Consider the following 18,311-nt stretch of genomic DNA (forward strand, 5'->3'; position numbering starts at 1 on the left):
TGGAGGAGCTGAGGATCGAACGGCAAACTTCCTGATTAGAGGCGACCTGCTCTACCTCCTTACCCACAGTCATCAATTTAACAGTTGACAACTAATCGATTAATGGTTGGGGTTTTAATTATGGTGGAGGGATGGGCTTAAAAAATGTTGGCTTTACAAACTGCTCTTACCCTTTAAATTCTATCTGTCAAAATCTGACATGATGAGGCTATCAGTATGAAACAGGTAGATATACTTCTTCATAATCTACTTATGGTTACTGAAGATGAAAAATAAATAATGTGTACATGGATGGCCGTATTATTCCACATTTTCTCCATTTACATGTGGTGCGTCATGTTAATATAGCAACATTTAAAGTAAAAAATAATACCAACACTGATTATTTTGGACATTAATATCTTTCCTTTTTTATTAAGACAAGAACTCTTCATTGTTTTTGTAAAAATGTCTATTTATGAACCAATACAAAATGTGTATGGGAATGTGGAACTCCTTTCCTCCATTGATACACATTAACATTTCCCAAGAACAGCAGAGAGACAAAAAGAATCAATCTAAAAACAATGACTGGTGACACAATCAAAACTTTTCGGGAATCAAACGAGCTTCCGAAGGCGGTGGTGCGTTGAAAGTGACAGTAGTAGTACAGCCACAACAAGTTTATGATCCTGCTTCATTCCAATAAACAGTGTACTCTTTATGACCTATGTCAACACAAAGCAATACTTAACACATTTTTTTTTTTTTTTTTTTTTTTTTTTACAATGCACCAAATATTAAGAAAAATACAGAAAACATGTACAACATATATGCAAAATACCACCAATTTTGCCTCTTGGGTCTAAAATAATGTGTTGTTGATTCGATGAGGATGCATTGTACTTGCTTTTATGTCATTGGTGGGGCCTAAACTTTGCATTCTACCTGAGATGCAGTCACATCGGTCAGCAACGCATGAACCAGAGACAGGACATTATCAAAACAATTTAATGTGGAGAAAACTACACCAGTTACACTGTAGGACCATTTTTTTTTTTTACGTTACTGGGCATTTGATAGAAAATAAAATGATACATACAGTAACCTTAAATATCAGTCTGCTATTTACTTCAAATTGAATCCTCATCATTTCTTAATATTAAAAACCTACTTGAATGTTTATGTTTTGTTTTGCTCACGAAACTTTTTACATTGGAACTTTGTGAGAGCAAAATAATTGTAGGTAAAACATTTGGAGAAACACTCCGGCCGTTCCAACGCACAAAGGATTTCATATGCACAAATAAAATATTAATGCATCAGCCTTAAGGGAGAAGACAATATTCAGTTCTATTCCTTTATTGGCAAGTACATATTTTGAAGTCTGATTTCAATGGAAGCTGCCACATGTCACTGAAGCGAAATAGTGCTCACTGTAAAATACAAATCACACAATCTCAGTCTTGCAGATGAAGTGGCATCTGCTCTGTGATTCATAAAGCAACGATAACAAGTCAGTTAATAGTTTTATCAGACACCAGACTGTAAAACATCGAACCTAATCAGAACCCTTCCCCACCCCCACCCGTCCACGTAACAAACACAAAACAGTGTCATCAGCATACAGTGTTAACTTAGTGGTAATTCCTTTGTGAGTACAGAACTTTTAAAATGAACTCAAGTTTTAACAGATAGAGAGAGTTGGACACAGCACCCTTGATATTTGTCTGCAACATCACTCCTGTAGCCCATCTCCTACTGCAATATCCAAAGCAAAAAAGCTAAATATATGTCCACAGCTGCCCTCCGACTTTCTTCTAAAAACTGCAGAAAAAATATTGAATGACTTTCAAAATGCACAGATGCGTAATGTTCAGGAGAGTGAAATTTGTGTAATGCACTTCACAAGAACCATCTCAACTCCTTCTGGACAACCCCAAAACCACAATCTCCATATAGAAAGACTGAATGCTGCCTTCATGCATGACAATGACATATTAAAGCTATCACATTGATTATGTGTTGCAATCTGAGCTGCACATTGAGAAAATCTAATTCAATGTTTTAACATGGCAATAAAGAACTAAATCTTGGATATGAGTGTCCACACAGCAAGCAACACCATTAAATCCTAATGGTGAATGTGACTTAATAATGAAAATTGAGTATGTGTCATTATTAGATATGTTTGATATTGATATATATCATATATAAAAAACTAAAACAATGTAAATATGATGGATAACCAAAAGGCTAAAGTGAGATCTGACGTTACGGAAAACAGCACGTACGGGACATAAGAACTACAGGACAATCGCCAGGGGAACGTGGAAATGGCTGACGACGCTAGTACGTAATTAGTAGGTTTACACTCGTGGGTATATTGCAATATCTCCAATAATACGGGCATCACACATTAAAAATTTTAGAACTAAAACTAATTTTCAAACATTATTGACAAGTTCATCAGTCTCTACTGTCCCCTTGAATTGCCCGTTGTGATCTGTACGACTTGCGGAACATCTTTAACTGTATTTGCAGCACGCTTCTTGATGCCATGTACAGGTGTATATGCTGTGAAATTGGTAAAAAAAAAAAGCATTTACTAGTGTGATTTTTTTAAGTTGCACTGGTTTCTCAGTCCCTTTAAAGAAAACACATTTGGGTGGTGTGTCTGAGTTGCAATACAATGTATTGCAAACAGTATCATTATAAAGACACCTATCTCCTTCTGATATGCAAGGTGTAAACTCACTGCTAGTGATAATTTATTCCTGAATCCCCCAAAAATCATTTTATAACATCATAACATATTCATTAAAAGATGATAGTATCACAAGTTTTGATTTTGCGCTGCTAAAATGTTTAGAATTTCACTTTTAGATAAGGTGCCAACATCAGGCAATTAATTTACACTTTTTTTTAATCCACTCATTCGATATATTTGTGTTTGTCTTATTGATTCTGGCTTTTAAACTTGAGAAAAACTTTACTTTAAATAATTGTTGGAGTAAATTCCTTAAAAATGGTTGCAACCACTCAGGAAGTTGAGTAAAACTTTATCATTTGTGTTGATAAAATATCGAAATTGATGTGATATCATAATACACGAAGCCTCTTCAAAACTTTGAAGGTGAACACTGCAACCTAGACCTCCACCTCAATCCACCCACAGCTGTCATACAAAGAACAGACTCATTAGGCGAGCTGCTCGCTGTGTGAACACATAATTAGGACAATCAACTCCATGAATAGACCCTCATTGCCATGTTAAGAAGCCAGGGCGTTAATATAACCCACGGATTACAACCACGGAGCACAACATGTGTATTAAGTTCCGTTACAAACAACTAATCACTTTTGGCATTCCTCAGTGCTCCCCAGCTGGCACAGCAAAACAGATCCTCATTCACTTTTGGCAGGTGATACATAAAGCAAGATCGAGAAGCAGAAAGAAATGAGTTTTAGCACGTACACACATGCAAAAAACGATCAACTGCTTACGCACTCAAGCTGCTGCATCAAAGCAAAGTATATATTTAGAAGGTGAGATGGAAGTGGAAAGACTGGCCTGTCTCTCAGAGCGTTTCACTTTGAAGACTTCCCCAAACATTTGCTTGTTTTACATTTTGACAAAACTCACAATGAGCGTGACACAATAAAATCCACAAAGGTACTCCATTGTAATTCTAGTAAGTTGTAAAAAATATTTCTTGGTAAGGATTAGTGTACAATACAGCTGTGATTCCATTGGCTTGATTTACATTGGATTGTGTGTCTATGAGATAACATGAGCCCACTGTAGGGAGGATGTTTTGTGCAGCTTATGTATTTTCTAAAATAAATTTGAATGCGTTTGGGGTTTGGTTAAGGCTGTTTCTCTTTTTCGGTTATGTACAGAACACCAGCATCTTTTGGCTGCCAGTTGGCCCATATTAATACCAAATATTTTTTTCAACAGCCTTTTATTATTGAGGCATCTTGACTGAGAGTCTGCCAAAAAAAAAAAATTAAAACAATTTCTTACTTTGCCATTTGTAAGAAAAATATTCTAGAGTGAGAGCAGATGGAAATCAATTGAATCTCATCATTACGACTCAATAAAAGCTGGTGGAAAAACAGGGCTTCATTCAGACTAATAGAAGAAAAGTAGTACTGAACAGAGGAAGAAATCAAAATAATGAAATGGCAGCGCAGCGGGAGAAAATAATGTACGACTTCTCTTTACTAAGAAAGGTAATTGTTTAAGAGGCAGTAGTAAATCTGCTTTAAAGAACAAACTGAGGTTGCAGAACATAAAATTTAAAAACTGAATCGGCCCAATAAAATCATTTCATATTATCCTTTGCTGCCTTTTTTTTTTGGATTATGTTTTGAATGTGGTTGTGTTCAGGAGGGGGCAGGGAGAGCATATACAGTACATCAAACCTGTTTCTCATTTATGTCCTTTGTACAATGATATGTAAAGCATTCCATGCATTTTTGGAGCTGTCAAAACTTCAGGGGGGAAAAATAGAAGAGAGGGAAGTAATGGCTTGAGACAAATCACAGTATACTGGAAAGAGTTTTTGTTATGCAGTAGAGGATGCGTGTGTGCAGACACATTTAGGGAAATGAATAAAGTGGCTGTGTAATTTTACCCTCATACAAAAGCCAACAGCACATTGATAATTACGAGTGGGGAAAGATGAAACGGGAAAAAAGGGGAGCAACAGGGTTATGCAAATGAGGATCAACACAAATCCAAAGTATGGATAGAACAAGGCACAGAATTTTCTGCAAATGGTTGAACTAAATAAAATTCGTACCAGCAGTTAGGGAGGTGTCGAATGGTGAAGCTCTCTACAGTGATTTCTGGCAACGTCTGGCGCACCCCTCCCACCCCCATCCCCATCTCAGTTTACCGAAAACCCGACCCCCCCTCCCCGTTTTTTGTCCTTTTTTGATTTTTAATTTTTTTTACACACAAAACATTCCATCTACATCTGCAGACTAGACTAAACAACGGCTTAAAACCAGGCCTTTCTTTAAAACCCCAGTTGTCTTCTACTCCTCGACCCCTCTACTCTCACTAAAAGTGATCCTGAACCAACTGTAATCCCTCAATCTGCCCCCCCATCCCCCTGCCCCGGCCCCAAAAACAGCTCGGTGTCCCAAAGAGGACACTGGAGTGAGGGGTCCTGCTTTGATTAGATGTAGTACTCTTTCTTTTCGTCCGAGTTGGTGTGGCCACCCTCTGCGTTGATGATGGCTGTATCTGCGTCTGCTGCGTCGTCTGCTCCTTTGGCTTCGTGTGTGAAGTAGGTACCTGAGGAGGACGGGAATGAAGGACAGTGTCACGGACTGGGTAATAGCCTGCTGCGTAGATGATACAAAAGATTAAAATGTGCCTCTACATCCCACAGCACCTAATTATGTAAATCCTTCTCCGTGTGGCCATTTACACAAACCTAACACCAGCAAGCTGTAATATTCAGATTATACACTGTTCGCCCTCTTTTTCATTCAAATTGGCACACGAAAAGCAGGGTTTTGAAATGATCTCGAGTGTGGGGAAGAGCATGGCTCACACCTTCAAATTAACCTTGTCAAGTTCAGAAGGGGAAAAAAAGGAACTGGCGAGCCCCTTCAAACATAATTTACCAGACTCATCCACATCTATCACAGTCGAGGCTGATAACGAAGGCGGTATCACAGACTCACTTCAAATGTGGAAATAAAAGCACAAATGCTGCTTGAATAGATGAAAACAAGGTATTTGGTGGTGCTGTACCACAGGGAGAGTGACTGGGATGTGTTTTTATTTTACATTACATTTCGTTACCAGACGCCAGATCATGTTATTACATTTTCAATGTTTTTTTTCTCCTTGTTTCAAGATCCAGTGTGTAATATTTAGTGGGGGTTATATTAGCATAAATGGAATATAATTTCATATGTTTGTTTTCTTCAGTGTATAAAAACCTGAAAATAAGAGAAGCACAGAACAGACAAACCGAAATGTGGCACTCAATAGGCTATTTGCATTTTCATATCACCCACCATTTAACAGCCCTTGCATGACGAGCTGCATTGGAAAAGCACAATGTGACACAATGTTTAATGTGAAACTGCTGTTTTTTACCAGTTTATATCACCAGGTCCATTTTTTTTTATGGAGAGGAAGAGACCTGGGTGGATCATTTTATTTCCGGCTAAAAACCTCCTGAACCTAAAGAAGTGTTCGATTGATGTACAGAGGGTCCTGATTAATGCTAAAAAACGTAGGCTGCAACTCCATTTATTAAAGGCTTTTTAACTTTTGCAGTGTGCCCTGGAATTTTTAGGACTTATTTACAAAAAAAAAACTATCCTAACACCTAATTTTTTGATGTAAAGAGGGTCCTCACATAAAACTAAGCCATCACATTTTTTAAACTGGTGCTACATTACTTGAGAAAAAAGAGAAAAAGGACTGTGGCATTCGCATTTGCTCAAGCCTACAACTACCAGGATGCACTATGCTGTACTAGACCAATAACCCCTCCCGCTGGTGAGGTCGTCTGTTTGACATAATGGCCGCCAGCTGATAACAAACAATTTTAATACCTAGGCACTGGTTAGATTTACCACAGTTCATCTTCACATACTCCCCACATTGTTTTAATACAAAAGGTGAGCTAAACAGCATCGGAGAAACACTGATTTATAATGTGAAACTGCTTCATTCAGTGGTTTTGACTGTTTAAGTTAACTGGTCACTTTGTTTTGGAGAGGAGGAGACCCCTGCGGATAATTCAGCACCTGGTAAAAACCTCCTGAACAATAAAAATTAAGGAATTGTAATGTGGTGAAAAAAGGTTTCAGCTGGTTGCAATCTGCAATCCTGTCTGCGAGATTCCACTAAATTCCACACATTCCTCCTTTAACATCGGGTTTTTATGACAGCTGGGAGAAAAAAAGCATTGAATCACTTCCACTTGTGCAGCCATTATACTATATCTGATACACTGAGACTTTTGGCAATGCGGCCTCAGTTCATATCAGAATAATGCTGTAATCCGCCCCCGTTGCCAGTTAATACAACCCTACTCCTACGTTTGTTCTAATGCTTATGAGTTGCTTCAGGTAAGTGTTTTGTTGAGTAATTATTATGGAAAGTTTCAGACAGAGGTAGTTAAAGGTTGTCCTCAACATCCTGAAATTCTAGTGACCTCCCCTGGTTTCTGTCTCACATCTTAACACTCCTCTGCATACGTGTAGCCGCCTGAACAAGGCAAAAAATAAATGAATCGCTCTTTCGTCTCTTGGCTGTGATTACTACTGTGTTATGAATATTCATATGTGGCCACCACTGCACTTAAAACAGCTTGTGACACACACCCTCACTAACATAAGTCAAAGTGGCCTCCATGTGATTTGTTTATTTGCATTTCATTGCTATTATGTAAAAAACAATAAAATGTGAACAAACTAATAGTAACATCGGCATTGTGAAAACAACGCCAGATGAACATTAAAGTATAATTCCAATTTACTACAGCTTGTGTCTTCTTTTTAGTAGTTATGAGAACTTTACTGATATAGCTTTGTTTTGATTAGTTTGGTATACACACACAGCTACGAGTCCTGAACAACGATCTCAAAACTTCAGGCGAGGAATTTGAACTTTGTGAAGAAAAAATGTCTGATGGCCTTAATATCCTAGTCTGTCAATACTGTTGGTGTTTTCAACTGCACAACTGTTAAAGAAGAGATGCATGATTACCACAAACTCTCTGAAGACGCATAATTTCACTGTGTGGCTTTCAGTGCTGGTCTTTGTGAATTTGACTGTTTTTGCAATGACGCTCATTTGCATACAAAGGGCAATATTGCGCCAAATGTATACTTATTATCCAAATAAAATACATGCATGTAGCACAGGATCACTGAGACGCTATTTACTTGGCATTACAGTAAGGGGCAGCCTGTTCTCATTATGAACCGGCAGTGCCAGTTCAAATGTGGCCGAACGGCACCTTTTGTGGCTGTATGATTCACCCTCAGACAGTATTATTTTGGAACGCTGCTGAAAACGATGTAATATCAGGCATATAAGTCCAACATATCAGACTTTCACCCGGGAACCCACTGTTCACTTCCTGTATGAATGTTGAGCCAAACCATGATGGTCTTTTCTAAACTTAACCACGTGCTTGTGTTGCACGGGGAAATAAAGATAAATACGAGGTGTTTTACCGATGTTGTAAGTATATTCTGAAAATGTACGAGCAGAAACTTTACACTTCCTGTGAAAACAGAAGTGTATTTTGAACAGACAGTGCATTTAAAGGGCATAAACATCAACAACAGACACGGGAGGGTACCTGGCGCATCATATGCAGATGTGAGCGATACTGACCGATGAGCGATGACATGGGACGAGAACGTGTTGATCAGGGTGCATTTTAACCGTTGAAGGTGCTAATGTAATCCAGTGCAAAAGCTCAGTCATAAATTCTACTTTTGCAGAGACTTTAATATTCAGTTTTTATCACTTCTGTCAGAGAGGTATTTGTCTAACTACATGTTTATTATTGAGGTTGCAGTGGAGTTGTACTGGACTATATTGAGAGGTGTTTCTATTTACAATCACTGATGGAATAAAATATTTGAATTAATTTCAAAACAATGCAGTCCAGTACAACACCACCAACTGCAGTCTGAATAATAAACACTAAAGGGTGTTAACGGAGATAAAAATGAACCTTTTAACAGTTTAATGGTGTTTTTTTCAGATCAGAAATGTTTTACTTCACTGAGATCCATCATCGAACAGCAGAGATGATATTTATGTGAACACACAGCTGCTGGACAGAAACCAGAGAGTAAACACTGAGTTCAGAAGCACCATATAATAAGAAAATGTCTCTTCACCTTTTAATGGCCTCATTTACACTATTTCCTCTTTAAAGTGGTATCCAATTCCATTTCCGCCTGCATGAGAAATATCAAAGTGTGAAATTTGTTATAGATTATAATTATTTCTGTGTTATGAGGGCAGCATACAAGATGCGTTATACTATTCAGCAGGGCGGCACGAAAAATGTAATTTTACTCACCATCAGTAACCCGTAGCCTTAACAGCCATCTTTCCACTGTTTGGAAGGGATGTTAAAAGAGGATTTTACAGAAATAAAGTAAAGAGGCCACATCTCATAAATATTACAGCCTGCTGGATCAGCTCGTGTTTGAGAGGTGAGCAGTATGTCACTCAGAGAGGCTGACAGGTGCTGCATAAAAAATCTAAATTACAAAATATGTTTTTTAAAATGCGCTTTTTTTGACTTAATGTTTAAGGATTTTGTTGTCAAATATTGCTGTGATATATGTTCACCATATTTGCTGCAGTGATGTTAAGTGTAGTGTGTTTTCTGTGAGCTGCCTGTTTCACTAACTGTAACGTCTTATGTTTTTTTATATCTATATTTTCAAATCATGTTGTTTGTTTGTCGTGATGTTAGTCCGTAATTAATTGTCGTTTTGTTTTTTTAGATGTATGCTGTGTGTGCTGAAGCCAATTATTGCTGACAATAAAATCCATAGAGTTACAAAATGGGGTATTTTCCGCAACAGAAAATCCCTGTTTCACTTTTTTTTTAAAAAAAACTGATGTCAAATCCTATTTGCTTTCTTTTTTAAATTTGGCATGGCATGTTGCTATAAACAGATGCCTGCGAGTCAGAATCCTAATTCGGAAGATTTATTACAAAGTAGGTTGTCACTATCAAGGAATTTGCTCTGGTCTTAAAAACTGACATTAAAGATAAAATTTACATATTAAGAGGAAATAAAACAAAATTACAGACTGGAAAAATTACAATATAAATAAGAAAAAAATACCTAAAATACTATAATGTAACAAATATGTCAGAGAGAGAAATCTGTACAGTTTTGTGCAGGATTTGCAGAAATATTATTCAGGGAAATGTGCAAAAGTTGGCGATGCACGTAATGGTAATGTATGGCGGTACGGAGGGATGTTATTAGTTGGTTCTACCAGTTTACTGCTGTCTATCAATGTTGGTGAGTCCACTGCTGTTTTACCTCCTAAGGATAGTGAATATTTTTATCTTCCCACAGTTTCATTCAGGCACAATGTGTATAGTAATCTTGCCCAAAGCAGCTTTAGTTAGTAAACAAATTCAAATTGTTAGCACTGCTTATAGAGCTGTATTTTCAGGTCCAGTACCTTTGTGTCTTGCGAAGTAGCGTCCCAAGACGATGAGTAAACAGAGCATGGCGAAGACGACCACAGCCACCACTCCTCCAATCACTGCATGGTCCACCGTTCTGGGTGCTCCCTCTCCAGCCCGTGAATCTGTAAACAAAGCAAAAAGAAACTCTGTGTTATATTGTGGGAGGGCAGTCAGCCACCACGTCCCTCCTGGGACAGTTAGATGTGATGTGGGATGTGTAGGTTGACTTCTTGATCTTGTGTTCCTTTTATTGCTTCAGGTTTAAAAATTTACAGGTATTTCACATTGGAATATGCCGTCTTTGGGTATTGTTTGTTTCCAACTAACTCCCCTGAGACCAGTTTGGCTTCTTTTTAAAAAACAAAAAAAAATTCTGGTTGGCATTTTAATATCCACTCTGCAAAACTGCCACAGCGATAACAGTTTGGATTGCAATCAGGAATTGATTAAAGTGAGCAGGATAATAATAACCGTGTCCCTGCTGGACTGTGAGAAATCACTCAGGGACAGATTTACTAAGAAAACTGCGCAAATGTGCGCTGCGGTTTTCATCAAGCTTGCGGCGGCAATCGGTGTTTTTAGCACCTGATTTACTGAGGCAGAAGCTCATTATGCACTCAGCTGCTGCTGCCCTCCAGATGCACTTTGCAAGTGAAGGAGAACTCATTACTATTTCTCAGAATATTACTCATAAAATTATGATATTATAATCTTGCTCTATAAATTAATAATAGCCTGATTTCTTCATATCTGTTTCTAGTAATCACTTTTTGGTTATATATAATGGGCAACGTAGTGGTGCAGTGATTGGGGTTAATGTTAGTGTTAGGCTGAAGCCTTTCTGTATGTGTCTGTGTGGATTTCCTCCCACAGTCCAAACAGATGTATGTTACTTAACCCTTTTAAACCCTTTCTTTCAAAATCATGAGAAGAAAGCTATGAGCAATAAAAGAAGAATAAAGGACCCAAAAAAATAGCAAGAAATAAGTAAAAAGTAGAAGAAAACAACCTAAAAATGAGTAAAAAGACATTAAAAATATAAGAATAAATTAAATAGAAAAAGCACAGAAAAGAAAAAAACAACAAAATGAAACAAACAAGAATTGGTAGAAAGTGAAGTGCTTAAAAGTTATGTTATTTTCCCCTAGCTTTTTTCTTTTTTCCTACACATTTTTCCTTCGACATTTTTCCCTATCTTGAATTTTCTAATCTACAAATTTCTGAACATTTGTGGAATATTTCTTACCAAGTTGCTCGTTGCCTTTTTTGCTCATGTTTTTTTTTTAAAGAAAAAGAGTTCAAAGACTTAAATACATGTGCAAGGCATCTGAAAGCAGCACTAGAAAACTGATGTCACTCCAGGTTTAAAGGGTTAATATGGGAACTCTGAACTGCCCATAGGTGTGAATGGCTGTCTGCCCTATGTGACCTCTGCGATGGACTTGTGACCTGTCCAGCGAGCATGCAGCCTTTTGTGCAATGCAAGCTGGGACAGACTCCAACCACCCTTTCCCCGTTTGACCTACAAGGACAGGCGAACACAGCTAACGGACGGACCATCCATCCCTCTATTTTTAATGCACGTTTCTCTCCACTCTACAATCTTCCTTGTGGCTCTTGTAAATCTCATCTTCACCATGTTTACGCCTCCTTTTTACCCTCAAAACTGAAGACACAAGTGACCTCAATTTAGTGGGATACATTCAATCAATCAACCTCTGTTAGCATGTCTGCTCTTCTTATTTGCACGGTCCTGCCTTAAATGCATATGCAATAAGGACACGCCACACAGTCACAAAAGCCAAGAAAACTCTAACTCCCACCTGGTGTGTCTACTTTATAAATACAGCAGGTGTTTTTGGGGCAGAATGCTCAACACGTTCTCATCCCATGCAGTCAATAGCACTCCCAGGTCGTCAGATACGCAGTGTTTCTCCCATCCCTTAGCGTGTGATACTGAAGCAAAAAGCTCTCTTTGGCAACAATAAAGTATGATAAAATAGGTATGGACTTCGACGTAAAGTATGTGCCGATCAGACTTAAGTTATGTAGCATTATGTTAAAAGAGCATTGATAGGGTGCCCGATAGCTCATCTGGTAGATCTGACGCCCCATGTACAGAGCCTATGTCGTTGCTGCAGTGGCCGCAGGTTCGATTCCAACCTTGGAATCGAACCTGGCCCTTTGCTGCATATCATCCCCTCCGTCTTCCCCTTTCAGGCTACAACTGTAACTGTAGACTGAATTGTGGCATATCATATGAACCACTGCATGAAGATATGTTGCCTTGGGGATAAGAACGGGCTAAACATGTAAGTAAATCCCTGTGCACGGGCCACACTGCCTGCGTGGGCAACACATGTGCATCGCGAAACCTGTCATTTTTTATTCTGGCGCCCATGTTAACAGGTAAGAGCAGCCACACTGCCCCTGTGAGCAGCGCTGTGAAGCACGACTCAGCTGCTGCTCAGCTGCGGCACATGTAGAGTTATGTGTGGTTTTCAGCAAAAACAGACATTGTAAATGGTTTCTTCATAATAATATTGACACTAATACCACCGTTTACTACTGTTTCAATTTTTTCATCTGTCACGGACAAGAGGAACTACAAAGGAATGTTTTACTCAACCATTCCTGTTTCTGTTTCAAAATAAAAGCTCTCTGGCAATATTTCTGTCAACAGAATTCCTTCAGTTGATTAAACATGAGTTTTATTGTGAAAAATTTACAGGATCGTGTTGTTGATGATGCAGGAGCTTGCACGGCTTCATAAATGAGTGCAGTATGTGCCTTTAATTGTGAAAATACAGTAGTTATAACGTCAGGCAGCTCTGCAGAAGTGCCACAGCAACAACACTGCCAGTGTGAACAGACGTGCAAGCCACAGCAGCTCAGCATGCTTTTTAATCACCGTGTGGCCCGGGTGTTAGTAAATCTCGCCTTCAGTATTTTACTTTTCCCTCAAAATATATTTCTTGCATCAAAGTTCAGTTTAATGCCTTTTTGGTGCTGATAAAAGAACATCTTGGAAGAAATTGCAAGGAGAAACTTTAAGCAACCGTGCACACAACAAAACATTCACAAATTACTCACAGAGTGGGGATTGTTGATAATGTTTTTAAGTGTTAAGTTAAAAAACAAAACAAAACAGAGGACTTGACAACAAACCCTTAGAGCTCCTGGCTTTAATGCTATGTGAAAGCTATTGATCAAGTGTAGGGATCCATGACAACCCAAAGTTAATATCTGTTTGTGGATGTGATTGGTCCTTCATGGCCCAAAGGAGAGGCCCATTTTTTCATCAATAGCTCACACTGTGTACTATAGTAAAGTGGGTGGAGGTGGAGAGAGATGACTTATGTGGCTAAGTGTTGCGTTGAGATGTGGCCTGGAATTAATTTGCCATTCACATAACACTTTGGTATCTACTATAATGTATACATTACTAATGCAGTTTTGTGCTTTTAGCTTATTAAGGTACCATTACGCCACACACTTAACCTTCACTTCTGAGCTAATGTCTTTTCTAAAGACAAGAAAATAGGGAATGCCAGAAAAAGTAAAGCGAGAACATTGAACAAAAGCTCGTCCTTAGCAATCAGCGCACGTGGAGGAAACCATCAGCTCCCACTATCCATTAGCTATAGTAACTCACTAAAACCCCTCCGCACGCTCCTCCAGCCTCGTCCTACACTCAAGGGATTTGCTGAGTGAGCTCCAAGAAAAAGAAACAGCAGGCCACAATTTATTAACGAATAAGAGAAACAGAGAGAGAAACATCATGGATAACATCAGCTGCCGCCCACCTCTACACCCCATGCGTTGCCCAACCCGCGGGAATAAAAGAGGAGGGGGGAGGCAGAGCAAGGCTACCTGTCAAACTCAACAAAACATTACCTGATAGATCTAATAGGTTATTTTGACTTCAGATTTTCTTTTTTAGTGCTGGGCAGATTCAATTAAACTGAGCAGGAATCCCTCTGACATCCAATTCGCTCTTGTCAGGCTGCTAAAGCTGTGCTTTAACACACTTTCCTATTACGATGTTAATGTGGACTTTGGCTCTGGGGGAAGCAGGAGTGCGTGCGTGTGTGGTGTGTGCGGCGTGGTCAGGGTGGTGGAGGTGGCTCGGGTGGCTGCAGAGAATAATTCTCGGTTGTCTATGTCAAATGTTGCTGGATTAAATTCATTTAAGAGGGGAGGGGAGAAGAGAACATCAAAGTCTCCACAATGAGCCCACGAGTCTACATCACATCATATGTTACTTCATGCCGTAATAAGCTCTGCCGTTTGGATTAACCTGTGTCAACAAGAGCGGCCCTTTGGTGCTGTACCAGAAATGGGGCTAGTCTGGGTTGTTAGAGGCAACTAACAACTAACAACTGTTAGAGGCAAGGCTCTGGGGTCCACAAAAACGTCTTCTTATTCTGAAGGAGCATGAAAATCCACAGCAAACGGTTTGGAAATCACTTTTCCAAAGAGGTTCCTTTAAGGTTAGAGATCCTCGAGTTTTACATCTTGTTCCAACTCTTTACTGAAGTTATGATGCTTACATTAAGAGAAATACTCCAAACCAAGAGTTCTCTTTTTATAACCAGTCCATCAAAAAGAATATTGTACATATCTTATGCATCATTTGATTTCCCCTTTCACATTAATTCAGCCTGACACGCTTGTTATCTCTGGAAACTTTGGGATCTCCACTAGAATTTTAAATACAGATCTGTGGATTTGGATTTTTTTAAAATATGTGGCAAGGTGCCATGTTTTTCAAGAAGAGACAGTCATGAGGATGGAGAGCAAGTGGCAGCCTCCGAGGCTAAAAAATGAAGCAAACACAGAAGTGCCAAAAACTGCAATTCTTTGAATGGCCACATGAGGCTGGTTCAAGATTGTAATATGCCAAAATGATCCTTCAGCTACACAGTCAGGTACTATTTCTAATTATTTTGATTTAATCCAGTTGCCTTCCCTCCTGTCTTAACTGGCATACTTTTTGTTAATTTGCTGTGTGGGATTTGAATATAATTTCAGAAATAAACCCTGAATTTGAAATGTAGATGTTAATGAATCCAGCAGGTCCTGTCTTCTCTTTATTAAAGCTGACAGTGTGTTTAAACAAATGTTTTTGTCATGTCATTTTGCAGCACTTAGTTTGTACCCAACTAAGAAATGATGCATTAATAATCTGCGTCAGGAACCTATAGTATGACATGATTAAAAACAAATACCTTTGCTCTGATCTCCAAACATGACAGAAAATAGGGAAAACAACAGAAGAGAAGAATCTATTTGATGTTATGCAAACACCTCTTGTGCTCTACCTATGAACAAAACAAAAAGAATTCATATCCATTGTTGTCAAAGGAAGATTTTCTTGTATGATTTTCATGTTACTGAAAGCAGACTTAGCTTTGACAGTGTGTTTTCATTACTGATTGTGCACTGGCAGCCATGCCTTTTTGACACCCTCTTCTCTCTAGTTTGATTGCAACAAAGTTTTCTTCAAGGTGGAATTTTAAATTGTAAAAAATGAAATAAAATAAATGTATTATTCATTATTATACACTTTTTCCCCAAATCAAAGTGATCACAAAGCTCAACTTGCTTGCTGGATCTTGACCTTTTGCAGGTCAGTAACGCTGTGGCAACATTAAGAGTTCTTGCTGGAATGACGAAGCAGACAATTTCTGTCATAATCAAACCAAAAAATGAAAGAGGGTTGTTTGGGTTGCATTTTAAAGTGCCCTGTTTGTAAGCCAAAAGAAGAGCGTGGATGACAGCTGCAGAGCATGTGCTGTCAGTTTCTGGAAGCACTCAGTCCCAGAGATCCCACATAAAGCAATTTGCATGTCATATCAGTGAGTATCACTTATGAGCAATTACTGTCACCCAGTGAAATACAGTATATTTGTGTTATTATCTCGCACAGGGAGTCAAACTTCAAATTGCACAGGTCATTGTTTTAGCAATCAAAGAAGTGCACATTCCAGGCAATTTTAGTTATTGCCTTTCCTTAAAAGTCACTTCTGTCGCAAGTAAGAAGCACCTAACGTCCACATCAAACCGCAAAACTCGTACAATCTGCATGTCTTCATATTAATTACAAAGGCAAGCAGTATCCCAAAATGGTTGGTGCCATTTATATAACTACTTGAAAGAGCCATTTGGCCATTCATTTAGTGATCATGACTCAAGGGAGAAATTTCAATAAAGTTTGACAGCCGTTTCTCCACCTTCTTGTTACTCAGAGTGTCAAACAATCATCGACTCTCATCATCAAACTCTGCAGCTCTCTCAAGCTTTTTCATTTATTTATCATTTTTTAGCTTTTTGTTGTGGTTTTACAGCATATTGATTGTTTGGTTTGATTATCACACTGCACTGCCCCTGTTTCCAGCAATAGCAGACAGCTAAACAGCTAGACAGATAAACCTACATGGTACCTGCCCAGCACCAAACAAAACTTTAACTCAGAGCCAAAAAGTGCCCAACGTCATTAGCATTTTTTTTTTCATTGTCCAATCAGGTTAACTGAAAGGCAGGACTTCAGTGGTGGCGTTGACAACAAGTCATAGGGTACATGGTTTGCAATGATCTAACGTTAGCTGACTTTCAGCGCCACCCAAGTAATTTCTAATGTTGTACCAACTGAAAATAGGTCTAACAACTGACAACAGATTGTCAGAGCGTCCCTGACTCATCCTAAAATAAGCCTTGAACCAACAATCATCCAGGCGAAGCTCTTGGACCAGCTGGTGGTACTCTCTGTGATTTTTCCTCTTTCTGAGAGCCTCTGTTTTCCTGTGACCACTGTTTTAATTGGGAAAAGCCTCTTTCCTTCAATCAGAGCTAGAGTGAGTGCCCTCTGCCTGTCCATTTTTCATGCAGATTTTAAAGTGCAGATCTGTGAGTTTATCTCATTGCAAAAGCAGTTAAGCTAAGGACACGTGACTGCGGTTGCTGAGCAAACATAAAAAAAGACGCGGCAAGCTGCAAACAGTGCTCTGTCTGATTAGGGAATAAGAAAGTTGAGAACCTAGCTGCTCGTGAGGACAATAAATTTCTTTCTGAGAGTTGGCAGAGATCAAAACAGCCCAAAGGAGAGTGTAAATTGGAATGGGATGATAGTTTTGCTCTCTATCTGGTGAATACTGGTTGTAATCATGTTAGCATATTAGATAATAATATATCAGTGCTGTATGTCAGTGAACTAGTTTTGGAATTTTTCTGCCCCCTAGTGGCCAAACACTAATTAATGCAGCTTTAAAACGCAAACGCAAGACGTTTGTCTTTTTGAGGCTGATGACAAAAGGGATTTTATGACAAAGGTACTGCAAATAAACCGTGCAGGGTGTAAAAGTCATCATATAAGGTATGTATTAGATGCTTTTAAGGTTAGAATTTATATACAAGAAAAGTCAGTGAGTCAAAATTTGAGGATTCAGCTTGTGGGACTATTAATGTCTACAATAAATATCATAGTAGCGTGGTGTTGTTATTTGGGTGTATAGCTCGTTCATCTCAACCAACACAGACAGACAGTGTTGGTTTAAAAGCAAGTTATAGCGTAAACATCGGCATTTTCATATACACATAATCATAACCGCTTGCCTCGATTGAATGGAGAGGATTTTTTTCAAAGCACAACCAAACAGTTGCAGAATCAAGCATTTTCATATTACGTCCATTCTGTCTGGATTTATCTTAAAGCTGACACACAGCTCCGTCTCCCTTTGAAATGTGCCTGAAATATAAATGATTAATCACGAATGGGCTTCAAACAAGGTGTCCAGAGGGCTAAACAACACGCGCAACAGTCAATCAAGAGTGGTCATTTTGGCAGCGGGAGAAATGTCCACCTTAAGTGGGAACGTGAAGTATCTCATTTTCATAGGACATGTTGACAGAGGCCTGATTTGAGACAGAGGAGATCTCCTAATTGGATCTTCTAATCTGCTAATTAAGCATTAGTGATTTCACTGGTGTGCCTGTGCTGCCTGCAGATAGAAGGGCAATCAGGAATACAGCAGAGCTATGTGGGTGGGGTGTCATAAGAGCACATTGGCTTGTCAAGATCCACTCCCATTGCCCACAACACTCTCGGTT

The 18,311-nt window shown here is 38.9% G+C and overlaps 1 protein-coding gene across 5 annotated transcripts in view; it reads right to left on the minus strand.

The window, feature by feature from the left end:
• Positions 1-382: 382 nt before the first annotated feature.
• Positions 383-18,311, minus strand: part of cadm1a (cell adhesion molecule 1a) — a 444,596-nt gene continuing 426,667 nt past the window's right edge. For all 5 annotated transcript variants that reach the window (XM_042499347.2, XM_088088619.1, XM_042499348.2 and 2 more), the window contains 2 exons: positions 10,196-10,324; positions 383-5,290 (listed from right to left, as the gene is read on the minus strand). In XM_042499347.2, coding sequence (XP_042355281.1) covers positions 5,172-5,290; positions 10,196-10,324 — 248 coding nt within the window. In that variant the 3' untranslated portion in view covers positions 383-5,171. The remainder of the gene's footprint in view (positions 5,291-10,195; positions 10,325-18,311) is intronic.

This window comes from Plectropomus leopardus, chromosome 15 (assembly GCF_026936395.1).
Source record: "Plectropomus leopardus strain MGB_pleo_1.0 chromosome 15, ASM2693639v1, whole genome shotgun sequence".
Taxonomy (NCBI): Eukaryota; Metazoa; Chordata; class Actinopteri; order Perciformes; family Serranidae; genus Plectropomus; species Plectropomus leopardus.